The sequence below is a fragment of the Silene latifolia genome, chromosome 4 (assembly GCF_048544455.1).
Source record: "Silene latifolia isolate original U9 population chromosome 4, ASM4854445v1, whole genome shotgun sequence".
NCBI lineage: Eukaryota > Viridiplantae > Streptophyta > Magnoliopsida > Caryophyllales > Caryophyllaceae > Silene > Silene latifolia.
The window spans coordinates 55,509,024-55,531,633 of record NC_133529.1 but is presented as its reverse complement, the minus strand read 5'-3'; the positions used below and the strand labels follow the sequence as shown (position 1 = coordinate 55,531,633).

The 22,610-nt window shown below is 38.8% G+C and overlaps 1 protein-coding gene and 1 long non-coding RNA gene across 2 annotated transcripts; both read left to right on the top strand.

Moving 5' to 3' along the window:
• The first annotated feature begins 15,899 nt into the window (after nucleotides 1-15,899).
• Nucleotides 15,900-16,571, top strand: LOC141651523 (uncharacterized). Its single transcript, XM_074459231.1, has one exon. It carries the CDS (start codon nucleotides 15,900-15,902, stop codon nucleotides 16,569-16,571), a length of 672 nt encoding a protein of 223 aa, XP_074315332.1.
• A 4,493-nt stretch (nucleotides 16,572-21,064) lies between these two features.
• On the top strand, nucleotides 21,065-22,378 carry LOC141652250 (uncharacterized). Its single transcript, XR_012547076.1, has 3 exons — nucleotides 21,065-21,120; nucleotides 21,725-21,788; nucleotides 22,277-22,378. It is a non-coding gene; the product is annotated as an uncharacterized LOC141652250 (long non-coding RNA).
• Nucleotides 22,379-22,610: the final 232 nt, after the last annotated feature.

Genomic DNA, 22,610 nt, shown 5'->3' with positions numbered 1-22,610 from the left:
GACCAGTTGATCCCCTTAGGTCATACCTAAAGGGTGACACTCTTAATTGTTTATTTAATTGATCGTATGTCGATACGAGTTAATTAAATTGCTTAAAATTGACGGATGATTTTGGAAGTAATATTTACGTGTGTTATTTTAATTTGATTATAATAAGATACGGTCTAAGTAATCGAATTGTTTTATTACTTAGATGAAATTATTGTTTACGGAAACAATTGGAACTGAATGAATAATTTATTATAAATACAAGACGTTGTGATTTATAATTGATAAACCGTTTTGGTACAAGTAATTATGAATACCGAGTCGATTTTGTACATGACGTATTTTTATTAATACGTTGATTTTTAATATGTTAAAAAATACATGACAATTTCACATGACTAATAACATGTGACAATTGACAAATGACAAATATAAAATGGACTTTCCATTTTATATAAGTGTCGAAATGGAGGGAGTATTAGGATAATAATTGTGTTGATTATTTTTTAAGTGGAAAACATGATCATTAAACCTATTATATAGCCATGCACACCTAGTTGCTTTTTTGAAGAGTATCTTGGTCATGCATTGGCCCTTGCGACCCCCCCCCCATACCCGGTTTTCTAAGGGTAATTATAGAGAGTTTTTCTCTCTAATTCATTCATTCACAACTTGAATAATTTTCTAGTGTAAGAAAATATATAATACACACTACATCTTATGAATAATTAGAGAGATAAAAATCTCCAAAATCCTTCCTCTTGGCCGAAATACAAGAGACAAAACAAATAGTTTTGGGTCATTTTAGCTAGATTAATATTGTTCTAGTACAAATAATATTAATCTTTTAAGAGGTCATCTTGGGTATAAATCTTTGGGAGGGATTCTAAGCTTGAATCCTTGTTCATCCAATATTAGGAAGCTCAAGAACAAGTAAAAAGGAGATCTTACTTGTGCCCAAAAAAATCCGAAACTTTCATAGTAAGGATAGATGATTTCTTCTCTTTTTATTTAAGTTTGCCTGCATAAGATCTAGTTTTAATTTTATGACTAAATTAAAATGTCACATATATGAATATGTTGAATAATGAGATTAATAATTTCTAACAAGCGGTATCATGAGCCTTAGGTTGTTTGCATGCAAATCGGTTATTGTTTTTCCGAGTTATAAGAATAACAAACAAAACTTATAAATTTGTGTTTATTATGACATATCACGAAATTTATTTGCATGTAAAAGTTTCTAGTCCTAAAATGTATTTATGATTTTTGGTTCATTTATGGATTTTATTGTTCATTTTATATAATAATGGCATTAAAATGTGATTTTTATGATAAAAATGTCATTTTTGGACTAAAAATATCTAAACTTCGTTTTTTTAGTGTTTTTTGGATATGTTTTCACATATATTATCTACTGATGGCCTGTAAATTTTCATGATAAAATGAGTTGTTATGCTCGAAATATGGATTTTTCAAGTTAAAATCGTATTTAAATGGTTAAATAGGTTAATATGAGTTATATTTCGAATATGGTCATAGAAATTTAGTATGTTGTCACATAAAATTTTATAAGATGTGTGTAAAATAATTGGCTATAATGAAGTCTTTATGCATGATTTATTAATTTTTGATGAAAAATCACATAAATAGTGACTTTAATTAGCAAAAATGCGAAAACATATTTCATGACTAAGGAAAAACATCACATTTTATCATATATTTCAGATCTAAAAGTGAAAAGTTGATAAAAATAATTTTTCTCATATTTTTATGGTAATAATTGATAAATCCGATAAACCGCAACATTGTTTTTCTCGATAAATTTTCGAAATTTTTAACCTAAGTTTTGAATATTATGAGTGTCATGGTATTTTTTCGAGAATGTTCATGAGTTTAAATTTCAAATTTCGAAATTATTTGAAATTTTTATAATTTAATTTGAAGTTTATAGCATAATTTTGTATTTTTGGGTCCATTCACGAACAATATTAAGAAATCAAGTTTAATTATCGTCAAAATGTTAGTGGAGACTAATTTTAAGTCCTAAGATGGTTAGGGTAATTAACTTGTACATAAATATGATTTTATGTAATTATTGTGATTTTAAAAGGTTAAATCACGCAAATCCGTAAAAACCGATTAATATACGATATTGGCTCCTTAAAGGCGATTTAGCATAAAATTGGGCATGTTCATAGATATTATAATGCTGCATTGTATTTATGATTGTCATATTTTAATTTTATGTAATTTTTGAATTATGTAATTTTACTTAGTATGGCCTTAGTTTTAATTGATATTACCCGAAATGTATGGGAATATCGATTCCGTTGTAATTTATTGTGATCTCGTATCACCGTTTTGTAATTTAATAGATTTATTTTATTTTAATTACAAATGTATAATAGGAAATTATGTAATTTATTAGGTAATTTATTTATTCCGGAGTTCCTTGAAGACGGTGCCACTCGAGAAGGCGATCCATCTAAGAATGTTGCCTTGAAATGCGTGCCAATACCGAAGTTCAAGCGACCAATGGAGTTGGTTTCCGAATATGTAATAGTTTATTAGATTTACTATTTTAGGAAGGCCATACTAGGAATTTATTTATGCTTTGCATTTTATTTATATGTTGCATGCATCGCTAAAGCGCCATAACTAAAACATGCATTATCATTAAATCGAGTATAACGACCGTGTCAATTACAATTATCGTAGTTCACCGCTTTAGTTCACTTAAAACGTGATAGATAATAAATTGACATGACCTCTCGCTTAAATAAACAATTGAGACTTAGCCTTACCAAAAAGTAGAAACCATGAAAACCTATTTCGTGAGGGAGTGCACTCGGCCTTACCGGGGTACAAACCTTGCTACGTAGGGGAAGTGGGTGATAAATGTCTATCCACCGAATTTATGTTAATGAAGGGTATTTCGGCACACCGTGCCCTAAGTTGATATGAATTTGGATCATGGACACATTTATTCGAAATTTGGGTTGAACTCAACGAAAGTTTTTGATAAGGGATGTATCGGCCCCACCGTGCCCTTGTCGGATGTGTTTTGGGCTAAAGATAATTGTTAATGTAATATTATCGCCCAAGAGTTCTAAAAGTAGAATCGATTAAACGTTAATCCACCAAGTTGTATTGATAAAGGATGAATCGGCCCCACCGTGCCTAAGTCGATATGAATTTGGGTCTTGGAATCATTTATCTAGTTGGGTAGAGGTCACTAGAAAAATGCATAAAACTTGTTTAAATCATACATTTTTACGAGTATTATTAAAACGACAATTGTTTTACTCCTTATATTTTGTTTTGTAGACCACTTCTTTTTTATAACAAATGGCAACACCAACACCAACTCCTAATGCCACACCTCTCGCTAGTTCGTCATGGCTCCGATCCTTTATGGATCGATGTAAACTTGAAAAGAATGGGTCAAATTTCTCCGAATGGGATGCCCAACTCAAATTAGCCGCCGAAGGTGACGACAAGCTTCGTTACCTTACCGAGGCCTCTCCACCCGAACCCTCCACTAGGTCCACCGCGGCTTACCAAAAGGAGTCCGCCGCAATGAAAAATGTCTTAATATTTGCGATGGAGGCGGACCTCCAAAGGAGAGCCTTTAAAATGGGCAATGCTAATGAGATTTACTCCAAACTTGTGACCATGTTTTCACAAACTCCGCGGATCGTCCAATATGAGGCGGCCGCGGCATTCTTTGATCTCGACTTCAAAGAGGGCCAAAAGGTTAGCCCTCATGTGCTCAAACTCATGGAGCTTGTCGAGACCTTGAAAATTCAAAAGGTTGAAATCCCCAAAGAACTCATCGTAGATAGGATTCTACACTCCTTGTCCAAAGTCAAGGAATATGTGCAATTCCGGGTGAATTTCAACATACAAGACAAGGATGTGTCTCTTGAGGAGTTGCACAAGTTACTTGTGCAAGCCGAGAGGGACATGGGGTTAAATGTGAACCCTCCCAAGGATGTGCTTAACATAAGCACTAAGAGTAAGGGGAAGTTCAAGAAGAATGGGAGAAAGGGCAAGAAGCTAGCTCCCACATTCACCAAAGCTAAGCCTAATGAAGCTAGCACCTTAAAAGTCAAGAAGGGTCCTCTTGATAAATGCCATTATTGTAATGGTATGGGACATTGGAAAAGAAATTGTTCCAAATACCTTGGTGATATCAAAGCTGGAAAGATCACTCCAGTAGGTAAATGACTAACCTTCTTTTATGTTTCTAATTCAACTATGGTATTATGATGCAAAGTTGTGATAATGTATCTCCCTTTTTATTGTAAATAAGGCCTCCACCAAGCAAAGACAAGGGAAAGGAAAAGCAAGCATGAGAAACCATCAAGAAGCTAGGGATAGCTTTTATGGAGCTTTGCTTTTCATTGTCTTACTTTAATTTATGTTTTGAATCTTTAGAACTTTAAGTTTCCGTGTTCGACATGGAATGGTATTTTGGATAATGGTTTGTATTTTGGATGATGGTGACTTGGTTTACAACCCAAGTCACCCGTTTTATCATTTATCCTTTTATGTTCTAAAATTCATCTTTAAATGCTTGCTCTTAGAAACATGAGATCTTTCGCTTAAAGTGATCTAATAGACAAATATTATGACGGGTTTCATTATATGTCCACATGCTTAAGGCTTGTGTATGATCATTTATAAAGCGATTTTGAGTCTATGAACTCTCTTAAAGGAATGTCAATCACCAAGTACACATATGAAATCAATAACTATTAGTCTATCTATGAGATAGTTCTCCTTATACTTCAACATCATTAATTTGTGTCTCATATGCTATCTTTGAATCTATAGGGTATTTATACTAAAGATAGAGTGGGAGAAAAATGAGGACACAACACACAAGGCATGATAAAATTGTGTACTTGTGTATATGAAGATCTACGCAAGAGAGAGAATGATTTGAATGAAGGTATAACTATTTACATAGTATACCGAATAGATGAGATCTATGGTCTCAAGTTAGTTCTATATGACTAAAGAGACCAAGTGTAGTTATCATAAGAGAATATTCTCAAGATAACTACACGAGGAGACCAAAAGAAAGTTTTGGAAGAAAAATGACTAATGTAAAGTCTTAACAAGTTTTTAACTAAGATTATGAAACATTTGACCAATAGTTTCAACCTTGAGATTTACTTAAGAGCCTAAATGAATCATAGTAACATACTAGTTATGATCGAGTTGCAAAGATTGATATACCGATATCTTCAACGACCAAAGTTTTAACCACGCAAATGTCCTTGCTTAACCTCACTATGGAATGGTTAAACCTCCTTTCAAAAGGGTATTTGCGAAGGACGTATTCTAGATATTGTTTATATTTGAATAATGACATTACTACACATCATTATGACATGAGTGTGTTGGAGATTTAAAATCTCTTTCCGTAAGGTTAAGATGAGACCACTTCAAAATAGGTATTTTGAAAGGATATGATGGGAACATATATGGTTTTATCCTAATAACTTGGCAATGCAATTCATATTTCAATTCTTAATAAAAGTTTCGATTGAGAAGTCAATTTCGAAATATGTAGAACTGAGTGGGAGTTAGGATATTCTCATGTGAAGACATGAAATTTAGTGGGAGCTATCATCCTTTGAATATTTACAACTCATCACTCATTAAAGAATGACGAGCTAATACCTTCTTTCATAAAGAAGCTTTTGAGTTTTCAATTATGGATGAAAATGGACTATGATGAATCCAATTACATCAGGGATGTTGGATTAGTATTAAGAGATACACATCACATCAACATACACATAGGTTATTCATATGAATGAAAATGGAATTACCATTAGCAGTCATGGTCGTTCATAGAACCCAAGAACGGTTGATCTCATGATTATTAGTAACTAATGTTTCCGCCATTAGAATAATCATGTACATGTCCAATTATGAATCATATGCTTAAGAGCATGATGATTGATTGGTGAGCCATAATAGAAACGTCATGAATTCTCAAGTAGAATCCGATAAGCGATTTCAGTGTTTGTCGGAATGCTCTATTGTGTGTCAAGAGGTTGCACATATTATAGAAAATCCGAGCACATATAAGGATTTATGAGAATCCCAGATCTTTCAAGCCTAGAAAGAGAAATAAGAAGTTTTGGAAAGATGCTTAGTTGAATAAGAGGTTATTCAAAACTAATCTTTCCAGTTAAGCTAGGACTTGTGAGAAGTGCTAGGCTAATAATCTTGACAAATTGTTACAAGAATCTACAAAACATATACCTAGTGCATTGTGTGTGGATGGAGTACTTGATCAGTACAAGTTATATCATTCATCGCAAATTCGTTCGTTATGAGATAATCGATAAGAAAGTTCTTTCAAGTTAAAGAACCAAAACCAAGGTCGGGAACCTTGATGTGTACTTGGTAAGATTCATGCTATGAGAGAGAATATGAATGTAAAGGAAATTGCAAGTGTAAGAGGTTTGAACACATGGACACATGGCATGTTAAAACTTCTATTGCAATCAATAAGTTTTCACACTTATGATATACATCACAAGGTTCTAATATGATATTAACTACCCGAGTGTGATGTCGACATTTGTCGTTTGAGTTATTATTAACTCACCTTGTACATTGTTATATCCAAACGGGTTGTGGAGACAATTGAACCCCGTTAAAGTGAATAAGGATTAACATTGTATTTGCCCATAGTTACTTATATGAGGTGACGTCTTGAAGTGACTAGAGTGTGATGCGATTGATGGCAAGTTCAAGTGCCATAGAGTCATGTGAGATGACTAGTCGATCACATAGGCAGACTGTTAGGAACATTTTGTCGGGCCTAATGACCGCTTATAGAGTTCTGGAAAATTTATATAGCCTGGTCGTGGCAAGAGCTACTATAGTATTCAAATGAGTCGATTCTTTTGACTAAAGACTATTCGCCTAAGATGGCACAGTTTCAGATTAACTTTGATTTGTGTTACTACGACCTTCGTAAATGGGGTCAAATGGGCATATTTTGGGTTATGATAGCTGTGGCTAGTCGAAGGGAATGAGTGCGATAGGAATTTTCCACCCCTAGTCAGGGTTATAACAATATCTCAGGGCCACTCGAGGAGTAATGAACTGGAAATGCGTGGCCACGCTCGGAAAGTATCTATGATAGATAAGTCCTGGTCAATCGCTTATTCTCCGGATCGAGGAAACCACTCTCGATATGATAACTTGCAAGTACGACCTGAAAGACACCTTGCATTGAGTGGGAGATAGTAATAGGGCAAGAGAATTGGTGACGCACACTTGTCGAGGACAAGTGGGAGATTGTTGGAATATGTGTCCTCCGACAATAATGCGATCACGACTGTTGATCATGATGATCACATTTTTAAATCTCATTATAAAGAATACAATTGGGAAGTAATATTATTACTTCTCAACTGGTCAACATATATCGGTAATGATTGGCTGACTAGAGTTTGACATTACTGTCGTGCGACGGTGGTGATCAGTTGACCCCCTAGGTCATACCTATAGGGCAACACTCTTAATTGATTATTTAATTAATCGTATAATGTTACGAGTTAATTAAATTACTTGAAAATTGACGGACGATTTTGGAAGTAAAATTTACGTATCAAATTGAAATGTGATTAAATGAGATACGGTCTGAGTAATCAAATTGTATAATTACTCGGATGAAATTATTGTTTAAAGAAACAATCGAAATTGAATGAATTATTATAAATACAATCTGTAGTGATTTATAAATGGTAAAATATTTTGGCACAAGTAATTATGAAATTACTAAGTCGATTTTTGTATGTGACGTATTTTTATTAATACGTTGATTTTTAATATGTTAAAAATACATAACAAATTTATGTTACATATGACATGTGACATATTGACAATTGACAAAAATAATATGGAATCCATATTAACCAATGTGCCGAAAAATTGGAGGGGTATTAAGCTAATATTGTGTTTGTTTGATTAGTGTAGAACACAATCATTAACCCTAATTATCTAGCCATGCAACCCTATGGTTCATTGTAAAGACAAACAAGGGCATACATTGGCTCCTCTCACCTCCTCTTGCCCGTTTTTTCACAAGGGAAAAGCAAAGGGTTTTTGCTCTATATTTTTCCTATACACTACATGCATGAGTGTATTATTCATTCACTAATTCCAACTCATCTAAAATAAGAATTTTAGAAAGATAAAAACTTCCTCTCCTCTCCTCTCTCAACCGGTTTTGGGAGATCAAAAATACCAAATTATTTTGGTTCAATTTTTCACAAAATTAATATTATCTAGTACTTATAATATTAATTTGAATTAAGAGAAAGCCTTGGGTATAAAGCTTAGGGAGAGATCCTATACTTGGATCTTGGTTCTTCCATAAGGGAAAGCTCAAGAACAAGAGAGAAAGGTGATCTCTGTTGTGCCCATTAAACCGAAATCACCAATGTAAGGACATGATTTCTCCTCTATTATATTATTTGTTTGCATGCATAAAATCCGTATTTAATTTTATGACAAATTAATTTAAACATATATGAGTATGTTAGTGTATATAGATCTACATTTCCTTCACTTAGTACTTAAATCGGTTAGAGCTCTTCTACCTGTCGACCCACGGGGAAAATTCAAACCTAATTGGTCCGGACCATTTCTAGTCAAATCCATACTTCCAGGGGGTGCGGTTAGAATCACAGACCTAGACGGGAATGAGTTCTCCAACCCGACAAATCTTGACCAACTAAAGCGGTATTATGCCTAGAATAGGAACAAAAATGCGCCTCGCGTAACCCCACGTGTCGCTCTTGTGGCACTACATAAACGGCCCCTGGCCAAGCTGAAATAAGCTAATGTCACTGTGCTCTTGCATTTTGACAAATTTGTCATCCTCATGTCATCAAATAAACTAAATTTGCACCTTCAGAGTAAGCAAAAAGCTCATGCTTATTTTCTAAGTTCATTACAAGCTCTTGCTTAGAACAATTATTCTTTTACATTTACTCGAACTACGCGCAAGGGTTTGATTTCATTTTTTTAAGTGAATACGTAGGCAATCCTTTACAGGATACAACCCATTATTTTTAAAATGTAAATAGAAGGACATTTGCATTGCATTTGGAATTCGACAAGAATAATAAATAGAAAATCACAACGGTTTCATAACCATTTAGCCTTTTTTATTTTATTTTCTAATAATAATAGTACGCTACATAATAAAAATAGAATAGGCTAAGATTCTAAAAACCCCACCTTTTTATTACAACAATAAATAATAATAATAATCAATAATAAATAAAGACTCGGGCTATTCCTCCATCTTCCCTTTGCCCTTGTCATTCTTGTCATATTTCTTGTCGCGACCTCGAGCCGGACGCTCTTGCGCCACTTCAGACCTAATCACCAAAGGTCTTTCTCGAGGCCTAGACTTTCCATAATTGCCAATCACCATCTCTACGACAGGAGAGGTCTTCGGTTTCTTCGAAGGATGAACGACTCGAAACCCGGCTTCTTCCTCTCCCTTAGTCAAATGCTTTTCTTTCTCCTTCTCTACCTCGCGCGCCTTATAGTCAACGGGCTCGCGCTTCCTCAATCTCTCGCGCTCTTCCGGAGTAGTAGCTTTCCTCCATCGCAGATAATAATACGACACCCACAAGGCATTTGCAGAAGAGTTCAAGAACCACACATTTCTTTGAGCCCATTTAATGGCCCACTCCCTTCGGCTCTCTGTAGTAAGCGCCACAGCAGTCTGTGGGATGGTGTCAAGCTTCGGGATTGTCTGTTTTAGTCCCACCTGTCTCATCAGCCTCTCCGAGAAAATGCACACCATAAATTCCAAGCCAGGAATGCGCACGGACCGAGTAGGATCCAAAGAATACACTCCAGTGACAGATTTGAGATGCCACCATGGCACAATCCACCTAATTAGCGGGCCATCATCACTCTTCAGTTTGTTCTCCCAATAATTGCAGACTCGGGTGAAATCCACCATGTAAAGCCTAGTTCTCATTGCAATTGAACGAGCATGATAGGAAGGAACGTGAACTGGGGGCTCGATCAATCGGAGCCGTTCCATAAGCCAAACCTACCAAAAGCGGGTATTAGACATCAAAAAAAAAAAAAAAAAGAGAACAAAAAAAAAAAGAAGAAGAAAAGAAAGAAGTGTCTTTTACTTGCAGAATGACGGGACTTCCCAAATACGGTAGGTCACGATTGGCTTTCCTATTATCCAAGCCCAAAAGGATCTCTCCTAAGCATAAACAAGCTGGGCTCCTACGCAGCTCCATCTGCTCAACAAGGCCCAGAAGACGGGGATCACCTCTCAAGTCTTCATCAACATGCCTTTGGAAGACGTACACATGCAACAAGCAAAAACCAAATGCCCTCCGCCTAGCAACATAAGAAACGGTGGGGTCGGCCCTGTTGATGAATCGTTCAATGAAGTCCAACATTCGCACTCCCTTCGAGGTCACTAGACGGTCCACCTCAAGTCTAGTCAACCCGAGCAAGTCTCTAAATTTGCTCTTGTACCCTTGCGAAGTAGAAGGAATGGCAGGCAAGTGTTCAGGGACCCACTCACCAATAGCGGCAATTTCTTCAGGAAATGGGCAAATATCGCCTCCAGGGAACGCAAAAAAATGGTAATTCGGGTCCCAATAGTCAAGACAAGCATCCAAGAACGGTTTAACAACCTTGATGAGTTTTAAAATCAACAATGATCCAAGATTATAGGCGCCCATATCATATTTCTCCATGTTCGAAAATTCGTTGGTCCATTCCTTCAAGCGAATCTCCAAAGTATTCATGACGAAGAGTTTATTTTGAGAATTTTTATGTAATAAGGCGAAGAAGAGACGGAAGAATTGTGTGAATAAAAGCTCCATCGACGTTTCTATTTATACTAATTTCTGTTTCCAAAAATCCGTCAGAATAGAACAACTTGGGAACAAAGCGCGGACTGCTGCGCCTCTTCAAAGGGACGCAGCTCATGCTGCGCCTCTTCCTCAGCTTCACTTCTGTGATTTTCCGCGTTGGATCTTTCCTAATTCCATGACGAATAATTTTCTATTCCTACGGGTTATTATTTTGGTAAATACGTGAAAATTACCATGTTTCAGGTTTCCTAATTCCGCGGGCACGTATTTCGAGGCGACATCGACATTTTCGCCATTTTACCGCACTTGCACATTTTCATTTTAGGAAATAATTTTTATTTTCATTTTAGGAAATAATTTTCATTTTCATTTTAGGAAATAATTTTCATTTTCATTTTAGGAAATAATTTTCATTTTACTTCATTTTAGGACATAATTATCATTTCAATTTACATTTATTTCATTTCTTTTTTAAATCATCTCACTTCTAACTTATAGATTTCTGTTTTTTCCTTTTTTTAGGGGGTAACCCTCCCTACCGTCCGGTCATTTCCGGCAAAATTTTTGCAAAATTTTTGCATTTTTGAGTCTTTCGTTTTGCGCTAATTAAGGCCATATGTATATACAAATGTATGTCTTGCGTGATTTCTATGTAAATTTCGGCGGCATGACGGCGTAAACCGTCATCTACCAAACCTGTTCAAAGCTAACCTGCAGGTACAAGCAACGCAACCCAGCAGCAAAGGCACTCAGGCCATATTATATACCACTCAAAAGGGAAATGTACAATAAACTGGGGGCTCGAGCCCCAAACAAAGTCCAGAAGGTTCAAAATGAAGGTCCAAATGTACAACTGTGCAAAATACAACCAATAAATCAAACAAAAACTGCACAAAACTACTGCTGGTCGCCCTCCAGCTCCGCAACTCTTGCCGCAAGAGCGGCAATCTCGGCGTCTCGAACCTCGAGCTCCCTCAACAAGCGAGCTGTCTCCTCCCGAGACTGGGTCAACTCTCGCTCCAGCTCGCGGTCGCCCTGTATACAACAAAATTGGCTCATGTCAATCATTTCTAGAAAAATCGGAAAATCAAAATTCGAAAATAGAACAGGCACAAGGTTCATACCTGATGACCTCGACCGCCGATAAGTGCCTCGACGGCAGTAGCTCGCAGCCGGTTGGCCACCCTCCATAACGCCACGAACCGAGACGGCGCGACCTGCATTTTCAAAAAGAAGTCCTTAATAATCGAACAAACTCATTCAAATGTGTTCTTACACAACAAAAAATATATATTAAGCAAAAATTAGAGGTTTACCCTCCGAATCAGATGCTGCCAGTCGTCCAGGCCAGCATCCGTCACAGCCACGTCAAAGTCACGCAGCTCGGAGATCGTCGTCCTCCCGGTCGCGTCAGTGTACTCGAGGGTTCGGGATACTCTGGGGCTCGATGCCCGCCGCCTCAACCTCCTGCAAAACCAAATGTTTCTCATTTATCGATGATCTTTCATCATAGTTCTCAAAAATCGAGTAAAGAGGAAGAGTAAAAGATGCTCACTACTACCGGCCAGTACGCCAACCTCCTGTAGAGGAACGCTGAGTAGTCCTCGCCAGGAAGAAGGAGGGCGTCACCACTAGTGCCAGCCAAGTCCGCCTCCCTCTCTGCCTCAGAAGGCTCCCTGAACATCGTCCTAGGAGGATCGACGGGAACCGTCAACTCGTCCCGATAGCACTGACGAGCCAAGCGCTCGCCCAAGTACCATACAAGACCCATCGACGTCCTCAACAGCAGTCGGCTCGAGCTCCAAGGTCGAAGGACCTCAGCCACAAAAGGAGGCGTGTCAGCGTACTCCGCCCAAGGCCTAGGCACCCACTGGGACAAAATAAACAAAGGAATCATTCTTATGATCAAATTAAAAGCAATATAGGAGCAAATGAATATGAGATGTTTACGCTGTCTAGCTAAAGAGCGTTCACGTCCCGCCGGTAGACACCGTGAGAAGAACGCTTGCTCTTCGTCCTGCACATCACCCAATCCCTCACCACGGGATAGGCCTTCTCCAGCGGCTCCGTCCTCTTGGGCGCGAGGCCCGGGAAGTAGGAGTACACCCACGTCTGCGAAGCAAGATAGTTAATAACGATCTTTCATAATTTGATAAAGAAAGGAATTGATTTTGGTCTAAATGAAGGTTCATACCTCCAGCAGTAGTCCAGGTCCGACAGCGCCAGGAGAAGTCCCCTTCTCCATCAACTCCGGACGAACCATGGCCCTCATGAAGCGGATGAGGACCGCAAATCCAGCAGTGACCCAGTCCCAACGCCCTAGGGAGCTCAGGTCAGAAAGGAAGGGAAGAAGCTTCGTCGACAGCCTCTCACCCATGTCTCCGAGGTAAATCGAAGACAGAAACCACCAGAGCCACAAACGGACCCTCTGCTCAGCTGTACAAGGAGGAGGAGCCGTCTCCCTCCCGTCAATCGTCACCAGCGCCGGGATCTTTCCCGCAAAGTAGTCTCGAACGTAGGAGCTGGGCACCAAACCCGGCACTGTGACAGCCCTCGGTGTAATACCTCGTACTTATGGTCAAGTCAACGTTGTCAAAGGTCAAGACTAGGTCGGAAATAAGTGAGAATTACCATTAATTGGTAAAGAAGATAATAATAATAATAATATATAAAAGAAAGAAAAAAAAAAAAAGGAAAATTGACTTTGGGCCACCGAATGGCAACTCCGGTGGACGAGCCCAAGTTGTACTATATAAATGACAAGCTAAACCCCAATCTAAGCACTTTGTTTTCACGCATATACCATCCAAACTCAAAAGAACATAAAATAAGGGACAAAGGGTTTGGCGAGTGCGAAGAGGAGCGACGAAGGACGGAAGTACGAGTTTTGTGAGACAAGTACCGACTTTTATTCATTCCGCTTCATCGTAAGTTTAATCTAATCCTTATAATTAGTTTAATTGTTGTTATTGGGGTAGTGATTGGGGGTAAAACCATGTCAATTCCTTTTATACCGTTTATAGCTGTTTAGGACGAATTGGAAAAAGGAAGTTGCAGGATTAGCTTACTACTATTAGAGATTTATTTATGTTTGTGATGAAAGAAAATCCGACTTATTCTAACCGTGGGTGACTCGGCTGGGTTGTACTCGGCTGTGTGGTACTCGACAGGGGTGGCTATGACTCGACCGGGTAGATTCATGGGTGTTGCACTGCTGCCATACCTTGAGAGTTGAGGGACTGATTTAGTAATGGGTTAGCTTATTGTGTGTAGGAACTATAGATTAATTACTAGCAATTGTCTTGGTCAGGGGGTATAATCACAAATTTTGTGATGACTGTGACTTTGTTAAATCATATTGGTTGCCTTTGAATTTTAAGCTGCTGTTGAGGGAATGTAAATTATTTGCTCAAAGTGCTAGTAATGGCCGTTCAACCATCTTGGTTACATTTAGTTTATGAGATTTTGATTTAGACTAGATTAATTTTTGGAGGAATTATCATTTGATTATATGTTATTACTTGGTATTAGGTGAAAGGTTCGTAGAGGAGTCATTTTAATCATTGTGTGCTGAGACGGAATATTTGCTGAAAAGGTAGGGAATCCTGACCGACTACTACTTAAGTGTTGTTCTTGTACGCACATTTATACTGGCTGGATAATTTCAATTCTCGTAAGTGGTGAATGAGCATTCTCTGTATGTAAAGTTATTTACGAGCTGTTAGTATTGGAAATTGAGTTATAGAAGCTGACCGCTGAGTCAGCTGGCCGTCGTGCCGTGTTCATTGAGTTATAGAAGTTGATCGCCGAGTCAGCTGGCCGTCGTGCCGTGCATATTGAGTTATAGAAGTTGACCGAGTCAGCTGGCCGTTGCGCCGTATACTGTGATTTATTAATATCGTGATATGAAACTTTATTTAATAATTATGAGAGCTTCCGCTGTATTTATTTAAAGAATTTTGTCTTACCGTTGTTTAAGATTTCCTGCTCAACATTAGTTGACGTGGTTTATTTCTTTTGTCTCTCTTAAAACCACCTGTGATGATCCATATGATGTTTTCTTGTCATATTGGGGAGCAGATTAATTTACAGGTTGGTTGATATTGCCTTGGGATGCGTGATGGGGTCGGACGGATCATTTGGAGGGCTAGGCGTCATTCACCTGATTCTTTATTTATTTTTAGTTGCGAATAACCAGTAGTTATCAGTTGTACCGTACATTTATTATTTCATGCGAAAGACGGTTTTATTTGTAATAAGACTAAAATAGTTATTTCTTTAATAAAGTACTTCAGTTGTCGTCTTACGATATGTACTACCTCGGGTAACCGAGATGGTAACAACCTTATTTATTTGGGAAGGTCTAGTTAAGACTCTTAAATAAATGAGGGTGTTACAAAGTGGTATCAGAGCGACGACCTGAGGATGAAACAAATGAATAATGAACATAGGAGAGTCTAATAAAATGAACCCGGGTAGAAACTGTTAGGAGCCCTTCTAATTGGTTTTGGATGAGAAGGGCCCCTCATTCCAGAACCCAGGCCCTCTCAGTTTCGAACCGGTCACCGCGGGAGAGGAAGAGTATGGGTAAGTAGAAGTATTGGTGTATTGCTTGCTATACCGCTTTGTTTATTGTGAAAGTAATAAAGAAGTGTGTAGTTATATTGAGGTGGAATCATAGTAAGCATTCGGTGAACATGGTTAAGAATTTAAATTTCCGTAATGAAGTATAATATGCCATAAGATGTGAACTAGGATGAGAAACTGCATAATGATTATATATATAAATTTTATTTGGTAATTGGATTGTATTAGATATTTGTACCGTGAATATGTGCACTACGGACCTAGGATAGAAGCCAAGGAAGTAGCGATGTAATTATAACTAGACATTGGCCGAGAGAGAAAGGGAACGACCTGCCACGGCACGACCCTCTATTAGTTGTGATTGCAGGATTTCTAAACTCGTATTTATAATTTGTTTATTCATTTTGAAAAGATATAATGGCTAAGAAGAATGTTGTTGCTACTGAAGAAACTCAAATGACCGCAGAGGAGATTGCTAAGATGAGGGAAGAGATTGAGCTATTGAGGGAGGCCCTGAGGGCAGTTAGTAGAGGCACTGAAAGAGTGGTTGATGCGCATGCCATCAACACAGCAATTGCCCGTCACCGTCCTGTAAAGTTTGAAGGAACCGGCGCACCAAATCTGCTGGATGAGTGGATAAGAGAGATGGACAATATTTTTGATGCTGTGGGATGCCCTGAGGATATGAAGATAGATCAGGCAGCCTTCTATCTGCGGGGTAAGGCTGGAGTGTGGTGGTCGAATAACAAAACAAAAATGAGGGAGTTTTATGTGGAGTCTGAAGGTAGGTTGCTTAGCTGGGAGGATTTCAAAGGAGAGCTAAAGATCGAGTATGTTCCAGAACACGTACGCAGTCAACTAAGGGCTGAATTTGACCTGTTTGCTATGACAGACGGTATGACAGTAGCTGCATATCATAATAAGTTCTGGGAGCTATCTACTTATGTGGCCGACTTGAACATGAGTGAAGAGATGTTGGCAAAGACGGTTCGAGAAGGGACTCACACTAGAAATCATGCGAAAATGCCACTGGAGTACCTTCAACTCGTGAAGAGTGTTTATGAGAGAGCAGTAACGCCGAGAGGGTGATAGCAATGGCTAAAGAGAAGGAACTGAACCAGAAGGAGAAGAGAAAGGCAGAAAGTGATGTAGGAAGTCAAAGCAATAAGAAGGGGAATTATGGGCAGTCAAGGAACCAATCATTTGGAGGGTACGGTGGTGGTAGTTCTGGGTCTGGTGGTAGTTGGAATCGTGGGTCAGGAGTGAGGACTCATCACTGTAAAGGGTGTGGTAAGAATCATCCCGGAAAAGACTGTAACGGTCAAACAGTACTATGCTACAAGTGTGGGAAGCCAGGACACCGAGCCTATGAGTGTTGGCATAATTCAACTCAAGGCCCAGGAGGTGGAAGTCAAGGAAGCTATTCTAGATCATCTGCACCAAGTGTAGGGAGTAATCGTAATGGGGGAAGATGGAATAATACAAAAAGCTTTAGTAACTCTAACCAGAACAATGGAGGTGGAGGATATCAAAGGTACAACAATGGAAGCTACTGAACTCACCAAAAATGCAGCCGGGTTCAGCCAAGATCTGATCCGGGTACGAAAAGAAAAGCGTGCGGTAAATTGTTTATGATGGACCAGAAGACAGCAGAAAAGGATGCACACGTGGTTACGGGTACATTTCTAGTAAACTCTAAACCATCTTTTGTCTTGTTTGATTCGGGATCTAGTAACTCATTTATAGCTAGTACCCATGCTAAGAAGTTAAAGCTTAAATTATTTGATGTAATAGATGAGGATGTAATAATACCATCAGGAGAGATTGTCCAATGTGACAAACTGTATAGGGATGTGTGCATAATTATAAGGGGAGTGGAATTATTTGTAAACCTTATAGACTTCCCGTTAGATGGATTTAAAAAAGTCTTCGGGATGGATTGCTTGAGTAAATATAAGGCTAAGATTGATTGCTATCAAAGGAGAGTGACATTAAGGGGACCTAAGGGAGTGAGGGTGTCTTATAAGGGGTTTGTGGTTAAGCCTAGGGTGAAGCTCATCTCAACTCCTACCTTAAAGTCTTGTATGAGGAAGGGAGACCAGTTGATTTTGTGCCATGTTCGAGATGTGCGAGAGGAAGGTTTGGCAGCACAAGAGATATCAGTGGTACGTGAATTTGAAGATGTATTCCCAGAAGAATTGCCAGGTCTGCCGCCGAAGAGAACAATTGATTTCAGCGTAGAGCTTAAGCCGGGAACGGGACCTATTTCTAAGGCTCCTTACCGGATGGGACCGAAAGAATTAGAAGAACTGAAGAAGCAGCTACATGAGTTGTTGGACAAGGGCTATATCCGTCCTAGTGTATCACCTTGGGGAGCACCCGTATTATTTGTCAAGAAGAAAGATGGAAGTTTTAGGCTTTGTATAGATTACAGAGAACTAAATAATGTGACTATCAAGAATAGATACCCTCTACCTCGTATTGATGACCTTTTTGATCAGCTGAGTGGAGCTGGTGTCTTTTCAAAGATAGATTTGAGATCGGGGTACCATCAACTGAGAATAAAGGATGCAGATATACCAAAGACCGCTTTCAGGACACGATATGGACATTATGAATTCATTGTTATGCCTTTTGGGTTAACTAATGCACCGGCAGTGTTTATGGACCTGATGAACCGGGTATTTAGTCCCTACTTGGATCGATTCGTGGTTGTCTTTATTGATGACATTCTAGTATATTCTAAAACTAAAGAAGAGCATGAGGAGCATTTAAGACTTGTTCTGCAAAAACATTGCGAGATAACCAAACTTTGTATGCTAAGTTTGAGCAAATGTGAGTTCTGGTTGGAGAAAGTAGCATTTTTGGGTCATGTGATATCAAAGGAAGGAGTGTCTGTGGACCCTAGCAAGATTGAGGCAGTGTCTAACTGGAAGGCACCGAAAAATGTGGCAGAGATTCGAAGTTTTCTGGGTCTGGCAGGTTACTATCGGAGGTTTGTTAAAGACTTCTCCAAAATTGCAAGACCTATCACGGCCCTAATGAGGAAGGAAAATCGTTTCAAGTGGGATGAGAGTTGTGAGGCAGCATTCCAAACTTTAAAGGATCGCCTTACCACACTCTCCCGTGTTAGATTTACCGTAGGGAAGTGAAGGATTTGAAGTGTATACGATGCTTCAAAGAATGGACCGGGTTGTGTACTAATGCAGAAAGGCAAGGTGATAGCATATGCTTCAAGACAGTTGAAGCCATATGAAGAGAATTACCCAACCCATGATTTAGAATTGGGAGCGGTGGTATTTGCACTAAAAATTTGGAGGCACTACTTGTATGGGGCAACCTTTAAAGTATTTTCAAATCACAAGAGCCTGAAATATATCTACACTCAGAAGGAGCTGAATATGAGACAGCGAAGGTGGATCGAGCTGATTGGAGACTATGATATGGAGATTGTATACCACGAAGGAAAGGCAAACGTAGTAGCAGATGCATTAAGTCGGAAATCTGTGCACTCTTTGTGTACTGTTTTGTCACGATTGAAGTTGAGGGATGAAGTAGAAAAGATGGGAATCCATGTGATCAGAAAGGGAGATGGCTTGGGAGATTTAACCATGGAGCCTGAGTTATATGAAGAGATTCGAGTAATGCAAGTCGAAGATCCTAGACTGGCTGAATGGAGGAAGGCCGTGGAAGCAGGAGAAGCAACGAGATTTTCGGTGTTTTCTGATGGTAGTTTGAGGTTTGAAGGGAGATGGTGTGTGCCAGCAAATGAGGGTTTGAAGAGAAAGATAATGATTGAAGCACATGCAACTCCATATTCTGTGCACCCAGGAGGAGATAAATTGTATAAGGATCTGAAGAAGACATTTTGGTGGCTAGGAATGAAGAGGGAGGTGGCAGAGTATGTGTCCAAATGCTTGGTATGTCAGAAGGTGAAAGGTGAGCACAAGAGGCCTCAAGGGAAGGTACAATCCTTAAGTGTACCTGGATGGAAGTGGGAGTCTATATCAATGGACTTCATTGTAGGACTACCAAGGACTCAGAAGGGGAACAACATGATATGGGTAATTGTAGATCGTCTGACAAAGACAGCACATTTTATTCCAATGAAAGATACTTGGAGCAAGGCTGACTTGGCAAAGGCTTATACAAAGCACGTTCTTAAGCTACATGGTGTACCCAAGGATATAGTGTCCGACAGAGATTCAAGATTTATATCTAAGTTTTGGCAAGAGTTGCAAGAATCCTTAGGAACAGAGCTAAAAATGAGTACCGCATTTCATCCGGCAACAGATGGTCAGACAGAGCGCACTATCCAAACACTAGAAGATATGTTGCGAGCATGTGTAATGGAGTTTGGGGGATCTTGGGAAGACCGACTAGATTTGATAGAATTTTCCTATAATAATAGTTACCATGCTAGTATAGGAATGGCACCTTTTGAAGCATTATATGGGAGGAAGTGTAGAAGCCCAGTTTGTTGGGATGATTCGACTGAGGCAGTAGTGTTGGGACCTCAGATGATTCAGGATATGATAGAGCAGATACAAGTGATCAGGCAAAAGATGAAAGCAGCGCAGGATAGACAAAAGAGTTATGCAGATTTGCGCAGAAGTGATATTGGGTTTGAGGTGGGAGATAAAGTTCTTTTAAAAGTATCTCCAATGCGTGGTGTTATGAGATTTGGGAAGCGCGGGAAGCTGAGCCCAAAATTCATTGGACCGTATGAGATTTTGAGTCGGGTGGGAGAAGTAGCTTATCGTTTAGCACTACCTCCGGTACTTGATAGGGTCCATAACGTGTTCCATGTTTCTCAGCTGAGAAAGTATGTGAGTGACCCATCTCACGTGATTGAGCCGGAAAGTGTGCAACTAGATGATTCTCTGACATATGAAGAAGTTCCTAAAGAGATTTTGGATCACAAGGTAAGAAGCACAAGGAATGGGGAAACAAGACTGGTAAAGGTACTCTGGTCTCACCACAATGTAGAGGAAGCAACTTGGGAGGTTGAGGCAGCTATGAGAGAACGATACCCTCAACTATTTTAACAGGTATGAACTTGGTTACGAGGACGTCACCATGTTTTTAGGGGGTATGATGTCACAGCATGACCTTTTCATTACACTATGCTAGCTTTTTGAACTATTTGAGTACTTCGTTGAATATATGTATACTGAGTTCTTAAGCTAGTAGTTGTTCTTGGAGTGGCATGAACTTCGGGGACGAAGTTCTTTTTAAGGGGGGAAGATTGTAATACCTCGTACTTATGGTCAAGTCAACGTTGTCAAAGGTCAAGACTAGGTCGGAAATAAGTGAGAATTACCATTAATTGGTAAAGAAGATAATAATAATAATAATAATAATAATAATAATATATAAAAGAAAGAAAAAAAAAAAAAAAAAGGAAAATTGACTTTGGGCCACCGAATGGCAACTCGGGTGGACGAGCCCAAGTTGTACTATATAAATGACAAGCTAAACCCCAATCTAAGCACTTTGTTTTCACGCATATACCATCCAAACTCAAAAGAACATAAAATAAGGGACAAAGGGTTTGGCGAGTGCGACGAGGAGCGACGAAGGACGGAAGTACGAGTTTTGTGAGACAAGTACCGACTTTTATTCATTCCGCTTCATCGTAAGTTTAATCTAATCCTTATAATTAGTTTAATTGTTGTTATTGGGGTAGTGATTGGGGGTAAAACCATGTCAATTCCTTTTATACCGTTTATAGCTGTTTAGGACGAATTGGAAAAAGGAAGTTGCAGGATTAGCTTACTACTATTAGAGATTTATTTATGTTTGTGATGAAAGAAAATCCGACTTATTCTAACCGTGGGTGACTCGGCTGGGTTGTACTCGGCTGTGTGGTACTCGACAGGGGTGGCTATGACTCGACCGGGTGGATTCATGGGTGTTGCACTGCTGCCATACCTTGAGAGTTGAGGGACTGATTTAGTAATGGGTTAGCTTATTGTGTGTAGGAACTATAGATTAATTACTAGCAATTGTCTTGGTCAGGGGGTATAATCACAAATTTTGTGATGACTGTGACTTTGTTAAATAATATTGGTTGCCTTTGAATTTTAAGCTGCTGTTGAGGGAATGTAAATTATTTGCTCAAAGTGCTAGTAATGGCCGTTCAACCATCTTGGTTACATTTAGTTTATGAGATTTTGATTTAGACTAGATTAATTTTTGGAGGAATTATCATTTGATTATATGTTATTACTTGGTATTAGGTGAAAGGTTCGTAGAAGAGTCATTTTAATCATTGTGTGCTGAGACGGAATATTTGCTGAAAAGGTAGGGAATCCTGACCGACTACTACTTAAGTGTTGTTCTTGTACGCACATTTATACTGGCTGGATAATTTCAATTCTCGTAAGTGGTGAATGAGCATTCTCTGTATGTAAAGTTATTTACGAGCTGTTAGTATTGGAAATTGAGTTATAGAAGCTGACCGCTGAGTCAGCTGGCCGTCGTGCCGTGTTCATTGAGTTATAGAAGTTGACCGCCGAGTCAGCTGGCCGTCGTGCCGTGCATATTGAGTTATAGAAGTTGACCGCTGAGTCAGCTGGCCGTTGCGCCGTATACTGTGATTTATTAATATCGTGATATGAAACTTTATTTAATAATTATGAGAGCTTCCGCTGTATTTATTTAAAGAATTTTGTCTTACCGTTGTTTAAGATTTCCTGCTCAACATTAGTTGACGTGGTTTATTTCTTTTGTCTCTCTTAAAACCACCTGTGATGATCCATATGATGTTTTCTTGTCATATTGGGGAGCAGATTAATTTACAGGTTGGTTGATATTGCCTTGGGATGCGTGATGGGGTCGGACGGATCATTTGGAGGGCTAGGCGTCATTCACCTGATTCTTTATTTATTTTTAGTTGCGAATAACCAGTAGTTATCAGTTGTACCGTACATTTATTATTTCATGCGAAAGACGGTTTTATTTGTAATAAGACTAAAATAGTTATTTCTTTAATAAAGTACTTCAGTTGTCGTCTTACGATATGTACTACCTCGGGTAACCGAGATGGTAACAACCTTATTTATTTGGGAAGGTCTAGTTAAGACTCTTAAATAAATGGGGGTGTTACACTCGGCGACAAGTTCC

Coding starts and splice junctions, on each gene's coding strand:
- LOC141651523 (XM_074459231.1), top strand. CDS start 15,900: ATGGCTAAGAAGAATGTTGTTGCTACTGAAGAAACTCAAATGACCGCA.